The sequence below is a fragment of the Spermophilus citellus genome (genome assembly GCF_964194105.1).
Source record: "Spermophilus citellus genome assembly, chromosome: 9".
Classification (NCBI taxonomy): Eukaryota; Metazoa; Chordata; class Mammalia; order Rodentia; family Sciuridae; genus Spermophilus; species Spermophilus citellus.
Window position 1 is genome coordinate 97511844 of NC_138191.1, and position 23396 is coordinate 97535239.

Here is a 23396-nt window from a genome sequence, read left to right on the forward strand (position 1 = left end):
GCTGATGACAGGTGTAGAGGTCATGGCTCATAATCCGAGCTTCTCCCTCATCCGCAATACCTTGATGCCCCAGCTCCTAGTCCCCCAATCCCACCCCCACACGCACACTGCACAGGCTTGCGCGCTCTGGAACATCATTTTCTCTCCCACCCTGGCTCTGCTGGGCATCCTTCTGCCTCAGATCCACCACCTCCTCCTGGAAGCCCATGTTGCTTCCCTGGGACCTGCTACTTTCAGGAGCAGGGGCCTCGCCTGGCTCATCCCTGTGTCTGCAGACCCCAGCACTCGGATGGGCCCACAGCGAGGTCGTGGGGAGTCTGTTAAGGCAGGAGTGGACCAAGGACAAGGAGGGAGAAGAGAGAGGAGGCGGCGGCGGGAGGAGCGTGGGGCGGAGGCGGCAGCGGGAGGGAGCGCGCGCGCCGGCTGCGGCCGCCCAGGGCCGGGGCCGCGCGCCCAGCCTGAGCCCGCCCCGCTGCCGAGCGTCACCGAACCTGCTTGAAATGCAGCCGAGGAGCCGGGGCGGGCGGCAGCGGCGGCGGCGGCGGCGGCGGCGGCGGGGGCAGCGGCAGCCCCGGCGCCGCGGCAAGGACTCGGCGGTCTGAAGCGCGGCGGCGGCAGCGGCGGCGGCAGCGGCGTGGGGGGCGCGGGGCGCAGCGGCCGGAGCCCCGGGCCCACCATGAACCGCTTGGAGCGGGCCGCGCTCCGGCCGCTGGCGCTGCTGCTGCTGCTGCTGCTGCAGCTTCAGCATCTCGCGGCCGCGGCGGATCAGCTGCGCGGCGGCCAAGGTGCGTGCGACGGGTCCCAGTCGGTGCTCTGCGCCGCCCCAGCAGCCAACAAAGCGCGGCCCTACGGCCTGAGGGAACCCAGTTATCCCTGAATTTGCACTCGAACCGGCCTGCTTTCTGGGCACCGGCTCTGGGTTGAAAGCTCTGCTTTCCGGGCACCGGCTCTAAGGGGATGGGCGCAGAGGGGCCCTGACCGGCCATGAACTTTACTGGGGCTGGTCATTCATGGTTTCGGGTGAGCTGTGCCATTCTCGCGCTTGGGGTTTATTTAACATGCGCGCCCAACCGCGGCGGTGAGCGGAACCGAGCTGCTTCCCCGCCTGACAATGCTTTACCGAGACCCCCGCGCGCGTTAGAGTGTAGGTCTGTTTGCAAGGGGAATGAGCCGATTAGCCCAGTGCATGTGTCGAGCGTGAGCTGTCTCCTTGTGGGCTGTGTCTGCGTGAATCTTGACTATGGGCCATGTGTGCGGCTGAATGTGTCTGAATGGAGGGTGTACCCCAGTCGTGTGACGCCGACTGTTAAGTATGTGCCTGGTCTCACCGTACCACCAAGCGGCCCGCCATCCGGGGAACTCACAGCACCCAGCCTTCCATCTGGATCCAGGGTGCCCTAAGCCTCCGGGGTCTCCAGCATCACCCCCTTTCCTTCTCCCCTTTCCTTGGCTCAAGTCGCTAACCCAAGTCTCGGTTCCTCCTACCCCCTAGGACCGATTAAGGAGTGCCAAGAGGACCAGTTCCGGTGTCGGAACGAGCGCTGCATCCCCTCGGTATGGAGATGCGACGAGGACGACGACTGCTCGGACAACAGCGACGAAGATGACTGCCGTGAGTGACCAGCCGGGGCGCTCAGACCCAGACAGGGAGGAAGCGGTGGGGGGCGCCATGCTCAGTGTGCACGTGGCTTCAGGCGCCGCGGGGCCACCTGCTTCAGCCACGCAGCCTCCCTCCGGGCGGGGTGGCACTAAGCGACCCGGCGGGAGCTGGACGGTTGGCGTGTCTTGGCCGGGCCTGGGGCGGAGCCCCTGTCGGTTTGCCCCAAGCCCGCCACGCCTGGGCCGGAACTGTGGGCGGGGACGCGGCAGCCCTTGCGTGCTTCTACGTTCCAGCGATCGGGCCTTCTGGGTCTCCCACCTGAGCTCCACCCTACACGCGAGTGTTTCAGAGTTATAAGTGGCTCTGGCCGCACTGCTTTCCTTTTCCTGCTCATTTTTTGTGAATGAATGGGCTCCCCGGGGCCCCTGATTGGTTGGGCAAGGACCACCCCATAGGCCTCCGTGGCCCGAGTCACCAATCCTGGAGCCGGCGGGTGTGTAATATTCCTGTGCCCTGGGCTCAGGAACCCTGCCCTGGCCCCGCCCCGGCCGCACACTCGCGCGCATCCTCTGGGTAGTGGTGCGGGCTGGAAGTCAGCGCCCGCTGCTTTTCTGTCGAGTCACCGTGAAGACCTTTGAGAGCCACCCTTAGTACCTGACCGAGCTCTCCTGCCAGACCACGCTCTCCTGCCAGCCGGGTCTGGGTGTGAGTCATGGGCACCAGGAAGTAGGCTACTAGAAGAAAGGGTTTGTTTCCTGGAAGTTACTGAGCGTGGTGTTAGCACACTCTGTGTGCGACTGATTTTGAAGTTCCTTGTCTGGGGGCGCAGGGTTTCGGTTATCAGTGGGACGGGAAGCTAGTTAGCAGGCAGTTGCCTTGGTAGAAGGAATATAGTTCCAGGAACAGAAAAACCGGACTTTTCTAGATAGACCCAGGCAGTCATTCATTTATCATTACTGAGGCCTCTGTGAGCCAGGCGTTGGGTACTCTGGAGAACATGCCAACTCGGGAACACAGGGTCTGAGGGAAGAGGCAGTAGGTGGGCAGAACCTCAGCTCTGCACAGTGCTCCGGAAAGAGAGGGGGACAGTTGGATAGGTAACTATCTGTTGGGTCTTTGAGATTTTTGACTGTTGGCTTGTCAACCTTGATGTTCACTCTCAGACCTAACCCAGAGTGGGCTTTGTGATTTGTGCACATCATTTCTGTTTGCCTCAGTTTCCCCACCTGACCATTTGGGCTAATAATTCCTGCCCTAGCAACCTCATGGGACTGTTTTGAGAACTAATTCCAGAAATGTCATTGGAAATAACAAGACTCACACATGCTGGTCTCTGTTGGTCTCTATGCTGAGCATGGAGGTTAAGTGCTTATAGGGGTTAAGTTACTTGTTCCACAGCTACTGAATTGCTAAGTAGGATCCTGAATTGAAACATCTGCCTCTAAACTACTTAGCCTAATGGTGACTTGACAGTCCCTGGTGCTATTGAAGTTGTGAAAATGGCCCTGGACAGGTAAAATATTAGAGTGAATCTCTTGCCTGGAGTTGTTCTTCAGGTGCCCCTAGAGGGGGAGTGCTGTGGAGAGTCAGGGAAATAGAAACTGCACTTCTGCACTGGTTTTACTGTACCTTCTTGGCTCCTTAGAATGACAGTCTTGTGAAGATGGGTGTGAAGAGCAGAAGTTTCTCTTGTTTTGCTTCATAGATAAGAATACTGACTCAGAGAGGTTGAATGGTTTGCCCAAGGCCACACAGTTCAGAATGACAGAGCTTGATCAGAGTCTCTGTCAACTTCCTAGCTCAGGGGATCTGTCTGCTGCAGAGGGAAGTGTGGTATGGAAGAATTTAGGAGCTAGAAAGCTGTACTTTAAATGTTGGGCCTGTCGCTTTTCAGCTCTGTGTGAGGCTTTGGGAAAGATGGAAAGGAGAAGTAGATTATGGCTGGGTGACCCCAGGTGGGACCAGGAGTGCTCTGGTGACCAGTCTGGGCTCCTCCTTTGGTTCTGAGATGGTTGGGGTAGAGTCACAGTCAGGGGTAGAGGGAGTGGTTCATAGCACTAAGGATCAGTTTCACACTGCTTGACTTTCCTGAGTTTGTTTCCTCATCTGCCAAACAGTGTAGCTGTTCCTCCATGTTGAGGTTTATACAAGGAAGTCTTCTCACAGGGCTGGCAAGAGAAGGAAATGGAAAAGTGTTCCTACCTCTGAGATCTTTAGAAACCCTTTCTGCCCCATCTGAGGCACCTGCCCAGGCTGAATCAAATTGTTCTCCCTGTTGGCGCCTCCTGAAGCAGCTCCTCCTTACACCTGGCCACCTCCCTTGGCACTGACCTGCAAGGGGGCCCCAGCTGCCCTGCCTCTATGCCTCTCTGGGCTGCAAAATGGGGGTTAGAATTTGTAAATAATGTTCAAGTGAGGCAAAATGACCTCAAGCTCCCAAAGGAGCCAAAGTGCAGCCCCTGAATTCCAAGAGGCTGATGGAGGCTGGTGGGAGGGAAGTTTTGTATTAAGGAGGCCAAGAAAGGCTTCTTGGAGGAGATAGCTTGAAAGATGGTGGCTAATACCTTCTCTCAGGGCTTACATGTTTTAAAATAGGTGGCACAGAGCCCATATTAGAGAGGACACTGAAGTGCAGAGAGGTGATATGATCCCCCCACATCCCCCAGTCATCCAGCTCCTCAGGGTTGGAGCTTGAACTCACACTGAGGCCTTCCAAGTCTGATCGTGATCCACAGGGAGTGGGCTTGGCCCTTTGGAGACAGATAGAGCTGGTGGGATGGGGAAGGGAAGAGCTCATGGGGATTTTGTTTCCAACTCAGAGGACCTTCAAAGTGAAGAAAGAGGCCGGAAACTGCAGGGCCAGGCCCAAGGAAACCCAGGGGAAGTTAGATGGGATTCCTGACTGTGGGTGTGGGTCACGTAGGCCAACTGACCCCTCGGTCTCAGCATCCTGTTGCTCCTGGTGTCTGGGGGTAGAAGTGGGGATTCTGGTCCCTAGCCAGGCCTTTACTCCACAGCAAGTCTGGAAGAGTCTCCAGGGCCACTCAACCCATTCACACTTATCAAGCTCTTGCTGTGGGCTAGGCATGGTCAGGCATCTCACCCATATCCCTTTGAGCTCCTCTGTTCTGTGAAAGGGGCAGCCCTACAAAGTACCTGAATTATTCAGTTTATAAAGGCACAAAAGGGGTTAAATAACTGGTCCAATGGATATAATTTTTAAGTGAAATTTCTGAGATGTGAACACAGCACGTAACTATGGAACCTGTGCTTCCATGAGTACTAGCTGGTGACCTCTGGTGACCTAGCTTCGGTTTCTAATCTCGGGATGACAGCTTAAGACTCCTTCCCCTCAACCCTCAGCTCTGGGAAGAATCAGTGCTTCTTTGTGGTTAGACTGGTGGACAGGTGGATCGATTTCATGCTCATATACTTCTACCTTGTTCAGGTGTCTTTCAGCTCTCTTGCTCCCCCAACTCTTGCTACCCATCCCATGTTTAATACAGAGTGGCTGAAGCCAGGTCTCCCATAGTGGAGGGCCCATTAGGTGGGCAGGCCAGGCTGCAGGAGTCCCATGGCCTGCTGGGCAGCAGCCATGTGAGTAGGTATAGCCCAGCCACAGCTCCTGGCTGGTGCTGGAGCCCAGCTCTGGCCTTCAGGGTGCAACCTAGACACCAGGCCCAACTTCATCTCCTTTTTGGGATGCTGCTGCTTTTTTCTGAACCTCATCTGACTAGGTAACTCTATCATTCAGAGTCCTCCTGGAGCTCCCAAGTACCCCAAGAATGAAGTCGGTTTGGGTGCCTCTGTATTTGGCCCCCTGCCCAGCCCTGTGCCCACTCACCTTTCTGCCTCTTCCTATAGCCTGGCCACCAGACTGTAGCTCTGTCGCTCTCGTCTTCCTTCGGCTTCTCACCTCTAGGATTTTGCATGTGCTGTGGTAGGTTTTTGTTCTTGTCTGTTTCTTTAACAGGGGATTGAACCCAGTGGTGCTTTACCAGTGAGCCAAATTCCCAGCCCCCCCCCCCCCCCACACACACACACACTTTTTTAATTTATTTTTTTATTTTAAGATAGGGTGTCACTAAGTTACTTAGGGCCTCACTGAATTGCTGCTGAGCCACTCCTCTATTTTATTTATTTTGAGACAGGGTCTTACTAAGTTGCTGAGGATGGCCTCAAACTTATGATCCTCCTGCCTCTGCTTTGCCAGATTTTTCTGAAGGCTCCTGCAGTGGGTTGCCTACCCAGTCTGGAAGAGTCTCCAGGGCCACTCAACCTCAAGATGACCTGGAGATGACAGAAAGCAGCCTGGCAGGGACAGGGAAAGAAATGAGTCCAACAGGCCTGGTTAGTCTCAGTGAATGAGTAGCCTCAGGCTCTGGGGAAGGCAGGTCCTATTTGGCCTCCCGGGCCTTTCCTCCTGGTTGTGCCTGCCACCCCTGTGGCTCTGCCAGCAGGCCACAAGCTTCCCTAGCTTCTAGGCCTAGACCTGCGCCCCTGGGGCTGTTTGCCGAAGGCTCTCCCTGGGCCTTCCCAGGAGCCCTGTCAGGCCAGAGTCACCTCAGTGAGCTTCTCACTTTCTTAGGCCTGCTGGGACTCATGGTTGCACTTGACCCAGGGCTGACTGGCTTCTCCCCTAGTTGTCCACAGGCAGTTGACTTGACAGCTTTCTCTCCTTGGAGAAATGCTGGTAGCAGGTGAAACCAGAGAAGGACCCCTGGGAGAGAAGTGTGAGCGTGCAGAGGGCTGAGAGAGCACGTGCCCCCTTGAGGGATATAACAGGTGGATGTTCTCCTGGCACCAGGGTGAGCATTTGTACGCCTAGGCCCATGCTGTTCCCGGAAGGCAGTTTGGGACCTGGGGAAGGGTGCCCAATTGTGTCCTGGGGGCTCTAGAGCCAGGCCCTGGGGGCTCTTAGCTCTAAACAGCCCTGGTAAAACCTGCCCTAAAAACACCCGCATGTCCAGGCCACCCAGTCTCTGAAGTCATGGCCCAGGTACTACCTCTCCCAGGATACCTTTCCAGCTCCTGATCTCCTGTAGCATGTCCTTGTTCTCCTCTTGGGCTCAGATCCTTCTTCACTCTGCCAGCCTTATGTCGAACAATAGAGACTCCAGAAAAAGCATTCCCACGAGGGGATTCCTAGTGACAGATACACTGTCTGCTTGCTCCGCCTGGGACCATGCTGGGCAGTTTGCTTCCTTTAACTGTGGTACTCACAACCACGCGAGGGACATTTTCTTATTATTTCCACTTTAAATACGATGAGTGAAGGCTCAGAGAGAAGGGACTTGGCCGTTGGTGCTGGATTTGACTTGTCTGTCTGGGCTGGAGCCTGGACCCTTCCTCAAACTTTCCTCTCTGAACTCTGTCCACCTGGGAGGGGTCAGGTGGCCTGGTGCTTGGAGGGCATGGAAGAAGCAGGGGAGTAGCCTTGGTACCCAGCAGCACCTCCCTGGACTCCTGGTTTCTGGCCTGGGGAGTGGCACTTGGGAGGGACCCTCTTCTCTAGAGATCTCTGCAGAACCCCAACATAAGGCCCCCATTTCCCAGCCTCTCCACAATTTCCAAAGACTTCTGTTAGCCATTCTACATTCAGAAAGGGAAACTGAGGACCTGATGATGTGTTGCTGATAAGGGTGACCCCTAGGAGCCTCAGCCCACCATCAGTGGTCCCATGTTCCACCTGCATCCAAGCTTCTCAGGGCTTACCCTGCAGACTGTCCAGTCCCAGGCAGCAGAGGTGAAACTGAGACCCCCGTGGCCAGAATTCAGTTCCAGGTGTCAACAGGGACCTGTTCTCAGAATTAGAGTATCTTCTTCACTTCCTGAGTGGGAGTGGAGGCAGAACAGCTTGTGCTCCTGCCTCTTGCTGCTGCAGCACCCACCTGCCACTCTCACCCTCTCTGTTCCCTGCAGGGAACAAGGTGTTCTCAGACTAAGAGGCTGACACAGGCCTCTTCAGGCTCCAAGACTGAAAACCTCAGGCGCACTGCTGCCCATGACTGGACCCTAGGGCCTGCCCACTCCCAGATGGCTGGGAAGTCATGTAAAATAATTGTCTTCATAAGAGTTCATGAGTGCTGACTGCTGGGGGCTTTCTCATTCAAGATCTACAGCCAGGCCTTGGGGTGACATGACTGAACTTCAGAAAGAAAAGAGCTGAGAACTAAAATCACTTGCTCCAGGTGGCCTGACTGGTCAGGGGCAGGACTAGGCCACGCCTGTCTTGACTGCAGAGTCTGACACAAGTGAGAGGAAGAGACGTGTATACACAGATCCCAGTCACCGCAGCAGCCATGTGGCTCCTTCCCAGGCTCAGCAGGAGATCCTCTTGCCAGCCCTCCAGTGGGTGTTCGACTTCTTCCCGACTGGCCCAGCCCCTACAGTGCCCTTGAGCATCAGCTGGGCCCTGGTGGTGGCTGTTTTAATGACCAGTCCTGCGACCCTGGCTCTTTTCACATGCTGCCATGTGTTAGTGACCCTGAGCTGGAGTGGCTCAGGAGGTCCTACAGGCCTTTGGGGAAGCCTGCTCAGCCCTGACTGTGAGCTTCTCACTCACTGTGCCTGGTTGGACCCCGTGTCTCTGTTGGGACCCAGCCTAGGTGCTCACAAGCTGGGAGATCTAGGCTAGGCCACCTTTGGGGTACTGTCAAGCCCCTTGACATGTTCTCCTGTTGATAGACGTGTTCGTTGTTTCCATAACCGCCTGCCCCCCATTCTACACAGTGCAGGGTGAACATCCTTGTGCTACATCTTTGTGCATTTGTCTGATTCTTCCTTAAGATAAATTCTTAGGGAAGGAATGTCCTCTGATGACTGGGAATTTTCCAGTAAGTTCCGGGCCTGTGGGGCACCCACATGAAGATCAAGGCCTCCCCAGGGGACTTCCAGTCTGGGAGACATGGGAGTGGTCATGTGGCCACTGTTCTGCCCTGGTCACTGGCCTTGAGGTACCACAGAGACCTCACTCTCACCACTCCGGAGACTTTCAGTTTCCAGCCCTTGATCTTTCCTGATGCAGTGTGGCCTTTTCCCGTTGTGCCTCAGTGGGATGTGCTTGGGAGGTGGGTGGTGCAGGGGTCAATTATTACCCCCATTTTCTTGAGGAGGAAGTAGAGGCTCGGGGAGATCATAAGACTTGCCTAGTTATTGATAATGCTGAGGCTGAAACTCAATTGATTCTGTTTATTTTTTTTCCCATGGAAGTAATTTTTTTCTTATTATAAGAAAATAATTTCACACTTGTAACAAAAAGCAGATATTAAGGAAAATCAAAAAGAGGAAGGTGGCAGCAGTCACCCTTGGTACTACCACCATGGGAGCACTGTGTCCTTCCAGACACTGCTATCTTGTGTGTGAGCTAGCTGGTGTATGTAAACCTATTTTTTTTTTTTAACAGAAATAAGGTCGTGTTATACCAGTTGATGTCTCATGTCATGCATGGCTTTCCATGTCAATAATAGTGGATCCATGCCATTGTTTTAAAGGGCTAGATTATTTTCCACTGTGTGAGTTGCCCCTCATTTGATGACATGTTCTCCTGTTGATAGACGTGTTAGTTGTTTCCATAACCACCTGCCCCCCCATTCTACACAGTGCAGGGTGAACATCCTTGTGCTACATCTTTGTGCATTTGTCTGATTCTTCCTTAAGATAAATTCTTAGGGAAGGAATTGCTGAGTGTGTGCATTTTTATCATTTCCACCATGTTCTCTAGAGAGACATCCCCTTCATGCCCCCATGGTCCTCCCTTCCAGTGGAGCAGCCAGCATGAAGGACTTTCCCTTTCCCTGAGCACAGGGCCACCTTGTCCCAGCCCCAGGGGACAGACAAAGTAGCCATATCTAGGACACCCATAGCAAAGCCAGGAGAAAGGGAACTATGTTCAGGCTCCAAGGACTTGTCACCCCATTGAACAAAACAGAAGAGAACAAAACTGTACCATCGTTCTTGTCCACATATTGGTGGACTCCGTCTCCTCCACAGCATTGCAGTGGTTCTTCTGTTTCTGCCCTGACTTGCTGGGTGACCCTGGATGAGTGGCTTCCCTGCCTGAATTTAATTTCCCCTTCACTTATTGGTCCTGGCTCCACTGAACTACCTCCTGCACTCGGACTGGACTCCTGCCTGGAGCTGGCTAGTCCTTCCTGGGTCAGGGGAGATTGTGCCTCAGTGTCCCTTATTGCTTGGGGAGGGCTGGGAGGAGCGTAGCTGGCATGGTGGGTAGACAGGGCAGCTGGGCTTTTTAGGATCCACTTCTAGAACTCAACTCCGAGGCCCAGGTTCCTTGCACCACTTTCCCTTCTCGTGCTCATGATGGGTTGGATGAAGGAGAAAAGCAGAGGAAGGTTCGGCACCCCAAGGGCCATTCTGAAACAAGGATAATGAGCTCACATGGTGGAGGTGCAGACGGAGGGGGCCCAGAGCCCAGCCCTGGAAATGAGCATCCCCATTCTGTTTCCTGAGCCTGTGATTCCTGCACAGGAGCAGCTGAGCAGAAGGACCATCAGCAGCTTTCCTCCACCTCCTCCAAGGACACAATAACAGGGCAGCTGCTGAAATAGCAGCAGGAGAGATGTAGGTCAGCTGGCCAGTGGGGAGGGCTTGGCTGCCTAGAGAGCAGCAGCGATTCTGGTAGGGAGGGGCTCCAGGAATCATCCCACTCCTGTCTGTGGTGGGGCCCCGGGAGTTGTTAGCCCGCGGGCCTGGCATGGTTAGTTCTCCAGCAGGGGCCTCAGTTCCCCAGTGGGCCCAGGATGACATCAGAGGAGTGGCAGCTGATGAGAGGCAGGGAGGCCCCATCAGGCCCAGGTTAAGCTGCCTGACTGAATAACTAGAGGCAAGGGTGGGCTTTCCTGATGGCCTCAGTCCAGGGACATTCAAGCCAGCACTCCTCCCCTGCCTCCTCCCCCGCTTCCTGGACCCCGAGCTGCCATCTGCTGCCCCTGCACCCTCAGAGCCCCTTCCTCGCCACGGGCATTGGCACAGGTTTATGTGCTTGGGTGTGTGCTTGAGAAGGGGGTGTGCAGGAGGGAAGTGACCATTCTGGACACACGAGTCCATGGGGTTGGGTGACGCTCTTCCTCCCACACCCACCAAGGTGGCTCAAACCAAGCCAAAGCCCCCCACCAGGCTGTTGTGCAGGGAATTATTTGTATCTGGAGAGTCGCCAGCAATCTCTGTTCCCAGCCTGCCCCCCTGCCACGGCCGCCTCTCTTCCTCAGGCCACAGCCTGCAGCATGCTGTCTGGCCCCCACTCCAAGGGTTGAGATCCTTACAAACAGCTATACCGTGGGCTGCAGGTCCACCTCTCCCTCACCTTGCCAGGTGGCCATTCGACAGGTGCTAGTCGCTCTAGGAGTCTCTACTCATTGGGAGTGGGGCATCTCCACGCCCCCCTCGGCCCTAATTCTCAGAGTCTTTTTGTTTTCCCGAGTATCAGGGCATTTGTTCACGGTAGCTGGAGTCTGCCATGACCAGGCCTCAGGTATGGGGGCTCCAAGGAGCTGCCCCTGTTCCCTGAGGCCCAGGGGTAGAAATAGGGGCAGAGGCTGTGAAACCCAACCCTGCCTAGGGGACATGGCTTCAACTACATACACAGAACCAACTGTTTATTAGCAAGCCTACATCTATTTTTCTTTTTTCTTTCTTTTTTTTTTTCCCCTGGCTTGTTGATTTTTGCTGAACTCAGAATGGTCCAATTTTTTAGTACCTGTGATCCAGCCAAGGCAGACTTTATATTGGTTGCCTATGTGACAGTTTTTTGTCTCCTTCCCTTTCCCCCTTCCCCTGCCTGTCACTACTGCCTGCTTCTCCAGGGTAGGTGCCAAGAGATGCAGGGGCCAGTGTGACCTCCCCAGGGTCACCCAGACTGGGTTCCAGCTGTAGCCCATCTGCTTCCTGAATAGGAGGTCTAGGGCAAGTCCCTTGAGCCGGAGCCCCAGACTCCTGCTCTGTTCAAGGTGGGGAATAAGTAATTCCTGGCCTGTAGTAAGTACCAGAAACCTCATTAGCCCATAGTGTGTGTGTCCACCCAGTCAGCCCTTGTCTTTTGGTCAATCCTGTGTCATGAATTGGACCAAACCAGGGTAGTTTGGTCCTCCAGCCTGTGTGGTTGGAGCCCCTTGTTCTCTTTGCTAGCCCACTCTGTTGTGTTCTTCTCAGGCTTTTGGCTAACCACACCCCTGCCACTGCTGATTTTGTGCTGAGGTTCCCCCTTCCAGAAACAGGCCCAAGCCCTTATTGCTGCTAATGTACTGAGCCACATTGCAATTGCCCCCCAGTTCTCAACCCCATCCCTAGGAACTGGGATTTTTCACCTAGGTCCTGACTTGCTGTGTGACCTGGATAAGACCCTTCCCTTCTCTGGGGCTCAGTGTCCCCATCTGTACTGGGAGAGAGGATTATATCAGTAGTTTGAGCCACTTTGGGCAGCATTAGAAATTCAGTCTCAGCTCCTTTGAGACCTGACTCCAAACCTCTGCTTGGTGTGTGGCCAGTTGGGAGATGTAGATGTGAAAACCCCCAAGGGTCCCTGCTTCCTCTGTGAGAGGTCAAGCCCATACCTCACTTCCTAGCTGTGAGACTCTGGACAAATTACTTTCCCTCTCTGAGCACCTGCCTTATCTGTAAAAGGAGCAATCACCTCGAGGTGATTGTAGGATTGATAGCAGAAGTTCTAAGAATAGTGCTGGATGGCAGTGCTTGACTGGCGACCTGCTAGCCTTCTATTGACCTCCTCTAAACCTACATCTGTCCTTCAGGGATCCTATTCTGTGCCTGGCTGCTGCACTACTGGGGGTGGGGGTGGAAGGAGGCTGGGAGCCCCCAGAAAGTTTCCTTCATCCCCCCTTCTCTCCTGTGGCCCCAGACAAGAACTTACTGGCCCAGTTTAATTAGGGAGAGTCCTTCCAGGGACCTCATTAGGAAATGAGCCCAGAGCCTTGGGGACCTCTGGGAGGGGTGGGGTACATTGTGTCTGGCCCTGCTTGCCAGATATGCCCAGGAAGGTAAGGGCCTTCAGCCCCTTGAGGATAGGACACAGACCTGTGACACGGAGCTGGGGGTGTGACTCAGTGACAGAATACCTGCTTAGCATGTGTAAGGCCCTGAGTTCAGTTCCCAGCATAAGATGAAAAGTAAAAGAAAACTAACAGACCTGTGACATGGAGCACGGGCAGCCAGGTTGAAGGGACTGATTTGCCTCCATCCTCTGTCCCCAGCTCCACTCCAGCCTCACCCCTCAGTGGGTGGGGAAGACAGAGAGGAAGCTTCTAGTTCTGGTCCACCTGCCTCTGGTGCCCCTGTCCCTGGCCTGGCACAAAGCAGGCTGCAGGGGACATGTGCTCAGTGAACAAGTGAGTGAACCCTGGCTCGTGGGCTGGCGCAGCATCCTGCTTGGCAAAAGCATCCTCTGGGCCCCTCCCAACACACGGATCTGTCCGTAGTCCCAGCGCAGTGCATGGAGCATCTGCCAGCAGGAGCTCACAGTGATTCTGCCCCCTCTGTGCCCAGACAGCTCTTCCTGTTAGGCATCAGTTCTGTCAATCCTGACCCACCTCCAAAAGTTCTCTTGTTTTCTTGCACCCCGGCTCTATTGCTAGGGACTCTGCTTACAGGGACCGCCCCCCAGTCTCATCCCAAGCCTGCCCAGGATCACTCCCCTTCTGTATTCCTGCCACAGCCTGTGGCAGCTAAGGTGTGCTGTGGACTTTGGTAGGGCCCATTCTTATTGGGGCCACTGCTTCTCTTTGCACCCCCAACCCGTGTGGAGCTCCGGAGGTGCACAGTCTCAAGTACCATGCATGTTGGCTGCCTTCTGTAAGCAGGGCTAGGCCCCAGGACTTTGAGAAGTAGAGAGTAAGGGCAGATGTGCTGTGCCTGGAGGTAAGGTGACATCCTTAGAAATAGCTTGGCCTCCTGGGTGCAGGACAACAGTGCTCAGATCTTCAGTGACCTGTGGCACAGCACACAGGCAGCGGGAAGCTATGACTGGCAGTTTCAGCCACCTTAGACCTGTCTGAGCACAGTCATTGCCTGGTTTGGGTCAAGAACCTGGGAGTTGCCACAACCCTCTCTTCTCTTTCCCTCATCTGCCATGGTCCTTAGGTTCTCTTCCCTGCCTACCTGCCCATCCAGGCCCCTTCCTCATACCCACTGCCTCTTGCTTCCTGGGCCCTGCTGCAGTGCCTCCCTGACCCCTGTCTCCTGCCTCTAGTCCATCCACTCTGCAGCAAGTGCTCCTGGACAGGCAGAATTGTCTTCCTGTAGCTCAGCATTGTGCAGGGTCGAGGCTTCTCAATCACCACATTCAGATCCCTTCATGGCCTAACATACACCTGTCACCTCTGCAGCCCCAGGTCTCACCACCTAATGCCCCCCACCCCATCCCCAGGACCCTGCTCCTGTGTGAGAGTCTTGTGCTCTCCCTTGTGTGGTCCCTTGGCCTGGAAGGCCCCACCCTGCTTGTCTGACCCCAGTTTACCTCTAGAGCCACCATTTCTAGGAGCCTTCCTTTCCCTCCGCTCTGCATGTCAGAGTCTCCTCTGGATTCCTCCATCCCGTTTCCCTTCATCTCTGTCCCTGTCACTCTATACTGTGATGGCCTGATTAAAAGGCTGTGGTTCAGGATGCAGACCACAAGCCTCAGGGGCAGGGGGGATGGCTGTGGAGGAGAGTAGAGGGTGGGAGGAATGGAGGGTGTCCATGGGCTTCGTGCTCGGCATCCCTTTCAGGGTTTCAGCTCCCTGGTGGCCTGTGCCTGGTGCTATTCTTTTTTGAGTCCCCAGGAAGCACCAAACACAGACTGGAGCCTTAGAGTTCTCGCTCCAGCACTACCAGAGGGCTGGTTCTGTGCCTTGTGTCCTGTCAGCAGCTAGCAGAAGCTATGGATGGAATAGCAGCAGGCTCTGTCCTGGGAGCACTGACCTCTAACTCAATTGTGACCTCTGAGCCTCTGCTTCTTCCACTGTGAAGGAGTCGGAGGACCCAAGACCCTTCCCTGTTTCCTTGGGCATATCTACGCTATGGGTGGGGTCACACCTGGCCCTGCAGGGCCCCAGGACTATAGCTGGAGCTGAACCTCCTATCTGCTAGGCCTCTGGAACCCTGGGCCATGCTTCGCAGGGTACAGGTGAGCAGGGATTTCCTCTCTTTCCGTGAAAATGCCCATCCCTGTGTTTGTTCTGGTTGGTATTGCCATCTCATCCTGGAGCTGTCCTGGTTTTAGAACTAAAACTCCCATATCTCAGGAAGCCCTAGGACACTGGGCCAGTGCCCCTGTGCCCCGAGCTCTGGCCACTGCTCCTCTCTGATCTGTAGCAGGGCTTCCCCATTACATGTGGATTCCCTCGCCAGCAGCCAGGTCACTTTAAAAAAGTTGGTTTCTTTCCTACATTTTGGAAGAATTCTAGAGAGAACTAGAACATCTTGGGTGGATGTGGAGGGCAGGAGGCCCAGCCACGGTTACAGAGTCTGCCTCTAACACAGCCATGGGACTGCCCCCTCAGAACCTTGGTTTCCTCATCTGCCTGCTCACCTCCTGGAAATATGGGGAGAGTCATAATCCTGACAGGCCTCCTGCATTCCTGCTGCCACCAAAGCTCTGCAGGGCACTTTCCTGTCTGTCTTGGTCCCATTCTCACCTCACTACTCACAAGAGGAGGGCAGCACTGAGATCCTCATTCCCTCGTGAAATGGGAAGAAGCTAGAGACACTGGACATTTGCCTTTCATGTGTGGTAGTGCTTGGGAGGTGATCCCAACAGGAATTACTGCACCCATTGTACAGATGGGGACACTGAGCCCTCTGTCACTCTGGCTTGGACTCCTTGATGGCAAGGGAGAAGGGAAGATAATGAGTGGACCTGCTGCGGTCATGGTGGTTGTACGTGGGGGTCACTGGTCCTCTTCCCCTCTGCCTGGCCACTCTAGATGTCTTCATCAGTAGGAAACATGGAGACAGATGGATGCAGAGGGAGAGACACAGGAGGGGGAGGAGAGAGACTGGGGTGGGGTGGGGGTGGGGGCGGGGTGGAACACTGAGGAGGAGGGGCTGGGGCAGGGGAGGGAGGGTCCCAGCAGTGTCACTACGTCCTCTTGTGGTTCTCACAGTCTGTCTACACCAATTCCTGACAGATGGAGGGAAAGGGAGAGCCGGTGCCAAGAGGCTGTCACCGCAGGCGGGCAGAGCTGGGGGAGGGTGCTTTGTGGCCAGGGTTTGCATGGGGAGGGGGAAGCAGCTGGTGGTCTGGCTGCTGGGCCTCCTTGGAGTCTGCTCCCCGGGAACTGCTGAGAGTGTGTGCATGTGGATGTTGTGGGGCAGGAAAGTGGGCAAGGAGTGAGCCTGCCACCTGCCTGGGACTGGCTGTCCTTGCCCCTGTCAGGCAGAGAAGCCACCCTTTCTTCTGACCTTCACACCCTGCTGCCCAGAGTGCCTTCCCACCATGGACACCACTTGCCCACCCTTCACTGGGTGTCGGCAGGGAGTTTGGGGCTGATGCCAAGATGTGGTCAAGGTGGACCAGAGTAGGGAGAGTATGGGGACAGGGAGTCCCCCTGGGATCACAGAGGACATCAGGGGCTCAGAGCAGGATCAGTTCAGCTTCTTGCTGAGCTGGCTGGGTATTGCCCCATGCCCCCTTTCGTGGCAAAGGGCCCCTTGCATTTCCCCTGGACTCACACATTTGCCTGGTATAAGTGGGGCAGGCCTGACTTGGGGTTGATTGGCATCTTTAGCATCTTTCGTCCCTTTAGGGTCTGGGTTTCTCTCTCTCTCTCTCTCTCTCTCTCTCTCTCTCTCTCTCTCTGTCAGGGCCCAGCCCAGAGAAGGGGCCCAGTGGATGCATGTTGAATGAATGGATGGATATTTTCATACCTCCTGAGATAGACCTCACTCCTTTATGAGGCAGTGCTAAGATTTCTGGAAAGTTCTTTCTGTCTGTCCTCAGAGTCCTTGTTTGTCCCAGACCTGCCACAGGTTTCATTGACTTGTCCGTTGCCTCAGAGCAACCCTGTGGCTCCAGACACTCCTGGGCCTGCCCAGCTCCTCATGGCCCCTGCAGGGCTGGGTCTCCACCGTGCTAATCTCTGGGTGCCGGTAATCATGGCTGTGCTGTACTGAGCCCTCCCTCTCCCAGGCAGGGTCCCGCTGGTCCTCACATCAGTCCCTTTCAGGTAGGTGCTATACTTATCCTCCACTTGTTAGAAAAGTGAGGTAGAAGGTAACTAGCGACTTCTCCCTGGGGTCACATGACTGATCAATGTCTGAGTCAGGAGGGAGGGGGTGGGGTGGGCCCAGAAGGCCCCCTGGATCAGGGATTGTGGCAGGCATTTGGGGGGACTTGGGGCTTATTAGGATTCACTGGCTTAATAAGGCGCCCCCCTCCCCAAGGGCTTCTCTGGAGGTGGACTCATCTGCTGCCTGTCTCCTCCCTCCCCAGCTATTGCCAGGCAGGTCCTTGACACCTCCAGCTGGGCAGTCCCTCAGTGAGACTGGGAGCCCAGGGTCTCTGCTATCCCTGGAGGCCATGGTGTAGGTATGCTCTAGGGTGGAGCCCAAGCCTCTTAAACTAACAGGACAGGTCACTGGCCTGTACAGTGACCTGAGAATGTTCAGGATGATGGCTAAGAGTCTGACTGGGATAGGTTGCTGAAGTTGGTTCTGGTCAGAGACGCGCTCCCATTAATATTAATGGCGATCATTAATGATAAACTGATGCGTGGCTGCTCGTGGTATCAAGCCTGAGGGGGGGGGGTGCACTTCCCACTGCATTTTTATCTTCTCCAGAGCCTGACCATGGCTGGGCACTCGGGAGGCAGCTCTCATCCCCTGGGCCTCTCACATGGGATGGCTGCTCCCTGCCCAAGGGCATACTTCTCCTCTTCCTTTGTCATCCACAGGTTCTTTCCACAAACATTGATGCTACCCCAGGGTGGCCCCACAGCCTGACTTTTCCCCTCACTTTGGCTTTTTGGATCTTTCCGGGAGCTCTTGCCCAGGAGTTTAGCGGGTGGCTATAGTCCCTTTACCCCTGCCCACAGTGTATTGAGGCCACCCAAAGTGTGACCTACCCATTCAAGGCCGAACAGCAGGTGAGTTGAGCAAGTCACTTCCCCTCTTGATACCTTGGTTTCCTCAGCTGCACAGCAGCCCCGCCCCCCTTCAGAGCATGTGGCTGGGGGTACTGACTGAGGTGATGAGCACAGCAAACTCAATGTCACTCACTCTGGAGCCTTCTGGGGTTTGGAATGAAGATCTCTGAGAGCCTTTCCATGTGTGACCTCATGATCTTTCAACACCTTATGAGGGGGTTTTCTCCTGTCTCTTTGCTGATGGGGGTGATGAGGCACAGAGAAGTGTGGGGACTCACCCAGGGTCACTTGGCACGTAGGAGGTGGCAACAGGATTCAGACTGTGGTCTCTTGCTGTCTGGAGCCCATGTGTCAGCCACTGCACTGGGCAAGAGACAAAGGACTTGGTGTGACAGCCCCATTGGAACTGGTATGCAGGGGCACCTGGCTTCCTGGACTGATCTCCTGAGTGCCTCCAGATCCCAAATTCCTCCTAATCCTGGGAAAGACACAGCTCCCCAGTGTCTCAGGTGGCCTTCCCTGGGCCTCTCACCTCCCATGTGAACAGGGAAACACAGGCCTGGGCCTGGGCGCGAGGACGGGGGGATTTTCCGACTCCAGTTGAGATCTGTCACAACATTAATGTTAATTAAGCCTTGTTAATTCAGCTCTCTGCTAATGCAGAGCCCCTGACAGCAAATTACTCATAAGTGAGGCGGTAAATTTATTGCTGTGTTTTCCCAAATAGCAGCAATAACCATGCTGGGTAAGGCAGGGGAAAGGCCAGGAGGGCAGGACCTGGGCAAGGAGGAACACCGGGCCTTGGGGAGCTGGCAGCCTTGCTGGGGGCAAGTAGGCAGGGAGGCGGAGGGAAGGAGCCAGGTGGGCCCTGCACTCCGCACCGCCCTCAGCTCTATGCCTCATCCCCATCTCACAGCAGCCTGCTGGCTCTGTGCTTTGTGCACCCACCATCCCCTTCAGTTTCCTCCCACGGCTTGGGAAGCTCACTCTGCACGCAGTAGGGCTCAGTGAAGGAGAGTGGGCTTGGTCATGCAACCCTGAGCCCACTTCAGTGTCTGCAAACACCTCCACCTGGCATCTCTTCCCTTCCTGGGTCATGGGACACCCTTGGAACCAGGTTCATTCCCACATTGTCGGTGGGTGGCTCTTGCCCTCCCACTTGCTAGCTAGGTATCCACCCACCAAGAGGGAGGTGGGGCCTCTTTTGTGCACATCCTGACTCCCTTTCCCTAGTTCCTGCTGCCCTCCTTGGCTTCAGACTGGCCAGGCGTGGGACATTTGGAATAAACCCAGATTTGGTGTATCTAGAATTTTTTTTTAATTAATTAGAGCATTAAATGGTAGCCCTGTGGGAGAATCCCACCATCTGGCTGTCACAGGAGAGGCAGGAAAAAAAAACCTATGCATATTTGTCTGCAGTATGTGAGCATCATACGAAGCCACCTGTGCATGTGTGGGTATGTGGCTTATGTGCTTCTCATGTGCACAACGTGATATGTGTGTCTGAACATGTTCATCTGAGTGTGCAACTAGGTGTTGTGTGCCACTGTGCACATGTGCCCATCTGTATGTGTGTGCCTGAGGGTCTGCACGACTGTCTGAGCACACTTCTGTGTGTGACCTATGCCCAGTCCTGGCTTTTGGGTGCTGTGAATCTGATTGGTTTGGGTGCAAATAGGGCCTCTTGTGCTGGGTGCACATGTGTAATTCCAGCATCTTGAGCGGCTGAGGCAGGAGGATCACAAGTTCAAAGCCAGCCTCAGCAACTTATAGAAGAACCTAAGCAACTTAGTGAGACCCTTTCTCAAAATTTTAAAAATAAAATTTCCATCCCTGGTACCAAAAAAAAAAAAAAAAAAAAAGTGGACCGGGGACCTCTTGAGCCTTCACGTCTGAGATGGTGGTCGCAGATGGGCTGGGTAGCAGGTGGGACAGGGGTGGGTTTGGCAAGTGTACAGCTGGCCTCTTGGGGTGAGTGCAGGGCAGGAATCTTTGTCCCTTGTTTGACAGATGGGGAAACCCAGGCCTGTTCAAGCGCAGAGCCAGAGTGTGGAGGGCCAGGACTGAAGCCCAGTGTGGTGCCCTGGCCAGCACTTTGTGCCTTTGGCATCTTTTGTGCTGTTAGATTTTAATGGAGGCTCAGAGAGGCTCCTGAAAGGATACCACTCCTATTTCTCAGGCTGTCCTGGGGCAAGTTCAGAATCCCCATTGCAGATCCTGTGTTCTTACCATTTCTTGGAGGAAGCCGCTGGGCTGCTAGGGAACAGTGGGCATGATGGTCTTCTTTCTTTGTGACTGGGCCCATCCTGTCCTTCTCTGAACATCACAGGGGGTTGTAAGGACTAAATGAGGAGGCATATGCAAAGGGCTTTGTAAACCTTGGGGTGAGATGAGGGCAAGGCCCAGAGGCAGCCATTATATTATGATTGGGGCCAGGAACAAGGCCCAAGTCCACGTGTCCCCAAGGTCTCCTGAGGAGCAGGCCAGGATGTAAGGCCTAGGACAGAGGCTGGTGCCTCCTGCAGCCTTGCAGACTGGAACTATTCCACTCCCCGGAACAATCTGCCTGGTTGCTAGCACTGTCCTCCAGCTTCAGCTCCCTACATGTGGCTCATGGTGCTGAAGTAGAGCAGGCACAGGCTCTCTATAGGTAATGACACTGAGTCCCAGGGAGCATGAGATGGCAAGCAGCTCATGGGTAGAACTGGGGCCAGAACTGAGGACCCTGCTCTCCTTGGTACCATACTCCTGTCTTTGAAGAGGGAGAAAGGGGATACCAAAGGTGGCTTGTCCATTTGCAGGGAAAGACACATGGTGCCATTCAATTGGAGAGACCTTAAAGTTTCAGGTCATGAATGAAGGATTTTAAAGCAATGGTTTAATGGCTATTGTTTTTACCAAGTACACAGAGTACTGAGTGTTAAGTCTGGTTTGTATCTTTGGTTGTAAATCCCTGTATAGATTGAAAAGACCCAGTCCTCATTCATTCATTCATCGTTCATTCATCTATCTCATACTCTGAAGTATTCCCCGGTGCCTGCCTTTGCAGATCTTGTCCTGCTTCCCATGAGCTGCTGGTTTGATAGGGAAAGATAGATGAGTCTGTGGGCTGGAAGAGGTCTTCTTGGGTTCCCGATAGATTATAGGAAGGGGTCCTTCACTCTACTCCCAGAGAATGAGGAAGGTGTGTTCCTGGCCTTCCAGCAAACCAGGCCTCACATGGGCTCAGCACAGGCAGACTTGAACTTTACCCAGAAACAGGTGGCTGGGCACCTTTCTGCTCCCCTCCCTTCCCCACATCACTCTCCCTAGGTTTGGTCCCTACACATGGGTTGGGGAGAGGCCTCCTAGAGGACCTGTTCTCACTAGTGTGGGACAGGAGTAGAGGCAGCAGGGAAAGTAGGTGGCTGGACTTCCATTGCTGCCTGTGTATCCAGGCAGGCCAGTGGCACCATGCCCTGCTTGGGGTTATGATCATTGGGTGATTAGCTGGGGAACTGCTCCTGAAACCAATTGCCCTGGGAGCCTGGCTGGCTGCCTGGTGATAATTCAACTCACCTCAGCCTCCTCTCCCTTCTAGTTTTTACACAGAGAAAATAAATCACCGAAGAGCCAGGTGGTGCAGGACAGCAGTGACTAGGCCCCCTTTGAAAACTAGCAAAGACTGCTTAAGGGTCCACTGTACACATAGCCTGGGGTGGGGGTGCTACCACAGCAGCTGAGGAACACGGGGGCACCTTTCATCATGAAAGTTGTGTGAGTACTGATTTCACAACCAACTACCCATCAGAGTTTTGGATGAGGAGAGAGAACACAGGCTTAGAGAAGCTGAGTAACCTGCCTGAGGTCACACAGCTAGTAAGGGACAACACCAAGATTTGAGCTCTGAGTACCTTAACCTACTGCTGACAGGAGGAAGGTCACAGCAAGCAGCAGACTAGAATCTCCCAGATCTCCAAAGGAAATGTTCACTAGAAGATAAGACTCAGAGCCGGGCGCGGTAGTGCACACCTGTAATCCCAATGGCTCCGGAGGAGGAGGCAGGAGGATTATGAGTTCAAAGCCAGCCTCAGCAAAAGCAAGGCACTAAGCAATTCAGTGAGACCCTGTCTCTAAATAAAATACAAAATAGAGCTGGGGATGTGGCTCAGTGGTTGAGTGCCCCTGAGTTTAATCCTCAGTACCCCCACCCCCCACAAAAAAAAGAAGACAAGAGCCAGGTGAGTGGTGACATCCTGGGGTGGTGGGCAGTGTTCATACGGCAGGCTGTTTCAGAACTGGCTTCCTCACCATCCAAGCTATAGTGGGACTTATCCTACTCTGGGAGCCATGCTGACTGGGGACCCCAAGCTACTGGGCACCCTGTATCTGGGGCTCTGAGAAATGGTAGGAGTGGCTGAGGTGTGGGCCAGGATACTTGTGAGGGTGAGTTTGCCTGGCATCTGGCCCCACTCCTCACCTCTGCTCACCTCCCACACCATGTCTGCCTCCTCTTGCCCAGCTCTGGTTGGAGGCACTGTGCTGTGGCCCATGGCCATTAACTGCCCATGCTCCTTCTTTCTCCGGGCTGGCCTCAGATGGGTGGTGGTCTCAACCAGAGCCCTGAGCCTACCCTCCCAGAACCAATACCCCGAGGCAGGGCATGCCCTCAAGGTCTTTTCTAACTGCAGGACTCACCAGCATCTAGCAGGAGGCTCACCAGCATTCAGGAGGCTCCTGCTTGATTCTTTGTCTTCCAGACCCGAGACTTTCTAGCTAGGACAGGAGCTGGCAGAAGCTTAGCCCTCCCAGGTCCCCTCCCCAAACATGGGACTAAAGGTGAACCCTAGAGAAAGCTGAGCAAGAGGAGGCTTGCAGCCTCTGCCCCGAGCTCTCCCTGCAGCGGCCTGGGACCCTTCACCTTGAGCTCTTGCCAAGTGGACCAGCGGCTGCGCGTGGGCCTGCCTCTCCTCCCACTCTGCACGGCTGTCTCCCAGGAAACCGGGAATTTCCCTCATTCCCATCATTAGGGTGCCAGGGCAAACAAACAGCCTAATCCAGATGAGCCTTGGGCCACAGCAGCTCTCTTTTGGGGTTTTCTCTTTATTTCTAGCAATTTTGAGAAGCCCGAGGTAATTGGTATTCCGCGCAGGTTAATGGAACTGCTGCCTCCTCCGTATTATGCCTTAATTTTCTTTATCGCATCGCAAGTTGGAATTAATCGCCCCTCTCCTTCCTTTTTCCCACCGAAACCTATTACCAGCCTGTCTGCTGGTTAAAGTCATTTCGTGGCAGCTCTTGGCTTCTTTCCACTTCCCTGGGAATCTTTCTGACCAGAGCCAAAGAACAAGGAGGGGTGAAAAATCCATTTGTACAAAGTGGGGATCTCCTGTTGAGAACTTATTTCCCTCCCTGTTCAGGAGGAGGGAACGTGTCCAGCCTCCAGCCGGCACAGCTGAGTGAGGCCCCTGTTGCTGAGAGTATTCAAGAGGGCCGAATGGCCATATGTCAGCGGTGGGAACAGGATTCCTGCACTGGTGGGTGGGGGGAGGGGCAGGCCATCACTGTTTCTGGCACCTGGATTAGATCTTGTGACTTCCAGCTTCTAGGATTCTGTTCTATTGTGAGTCTGAGATTCTCTGCCATATCAAAATTGGACAGATTCTGTTAACTCTCTGGGCCTAAACCTTTGGCTGAATAGGTCTGATGACTTTAGGATT

General features: G+C 54.6%; 1 protein-coding gene across 9 annotated transcripts in view; it reads left to right on the forward strand.

Moving 5' to 3' along the window:
• Positions 1-549: 549 nt before the first annotated feature.
• LRP8 (LDL receptor related protein 8) overlaps positions 550-23396 on the forward strand; it is a 75630-nt gene continuing 52783 nt past the window's right edge. For all 9 annotated transcript variants that reach the window (XM_081308627.1, XM_081308622.1, XM_081308624.1 and 6 more), the window contains exons 1-2: positions 550-785; positions 1493-1612. In XM_081308627.1, the coding sequence (XP_081164753.1) occupies positions 677-785; positions 1493-1612 (229 nt within the window). In that variant the 5' untranslated portion in view covers positions 550-676. The remainder of the gene's footprint in view (positions 786-1492; positions 1613-23396) is intronic.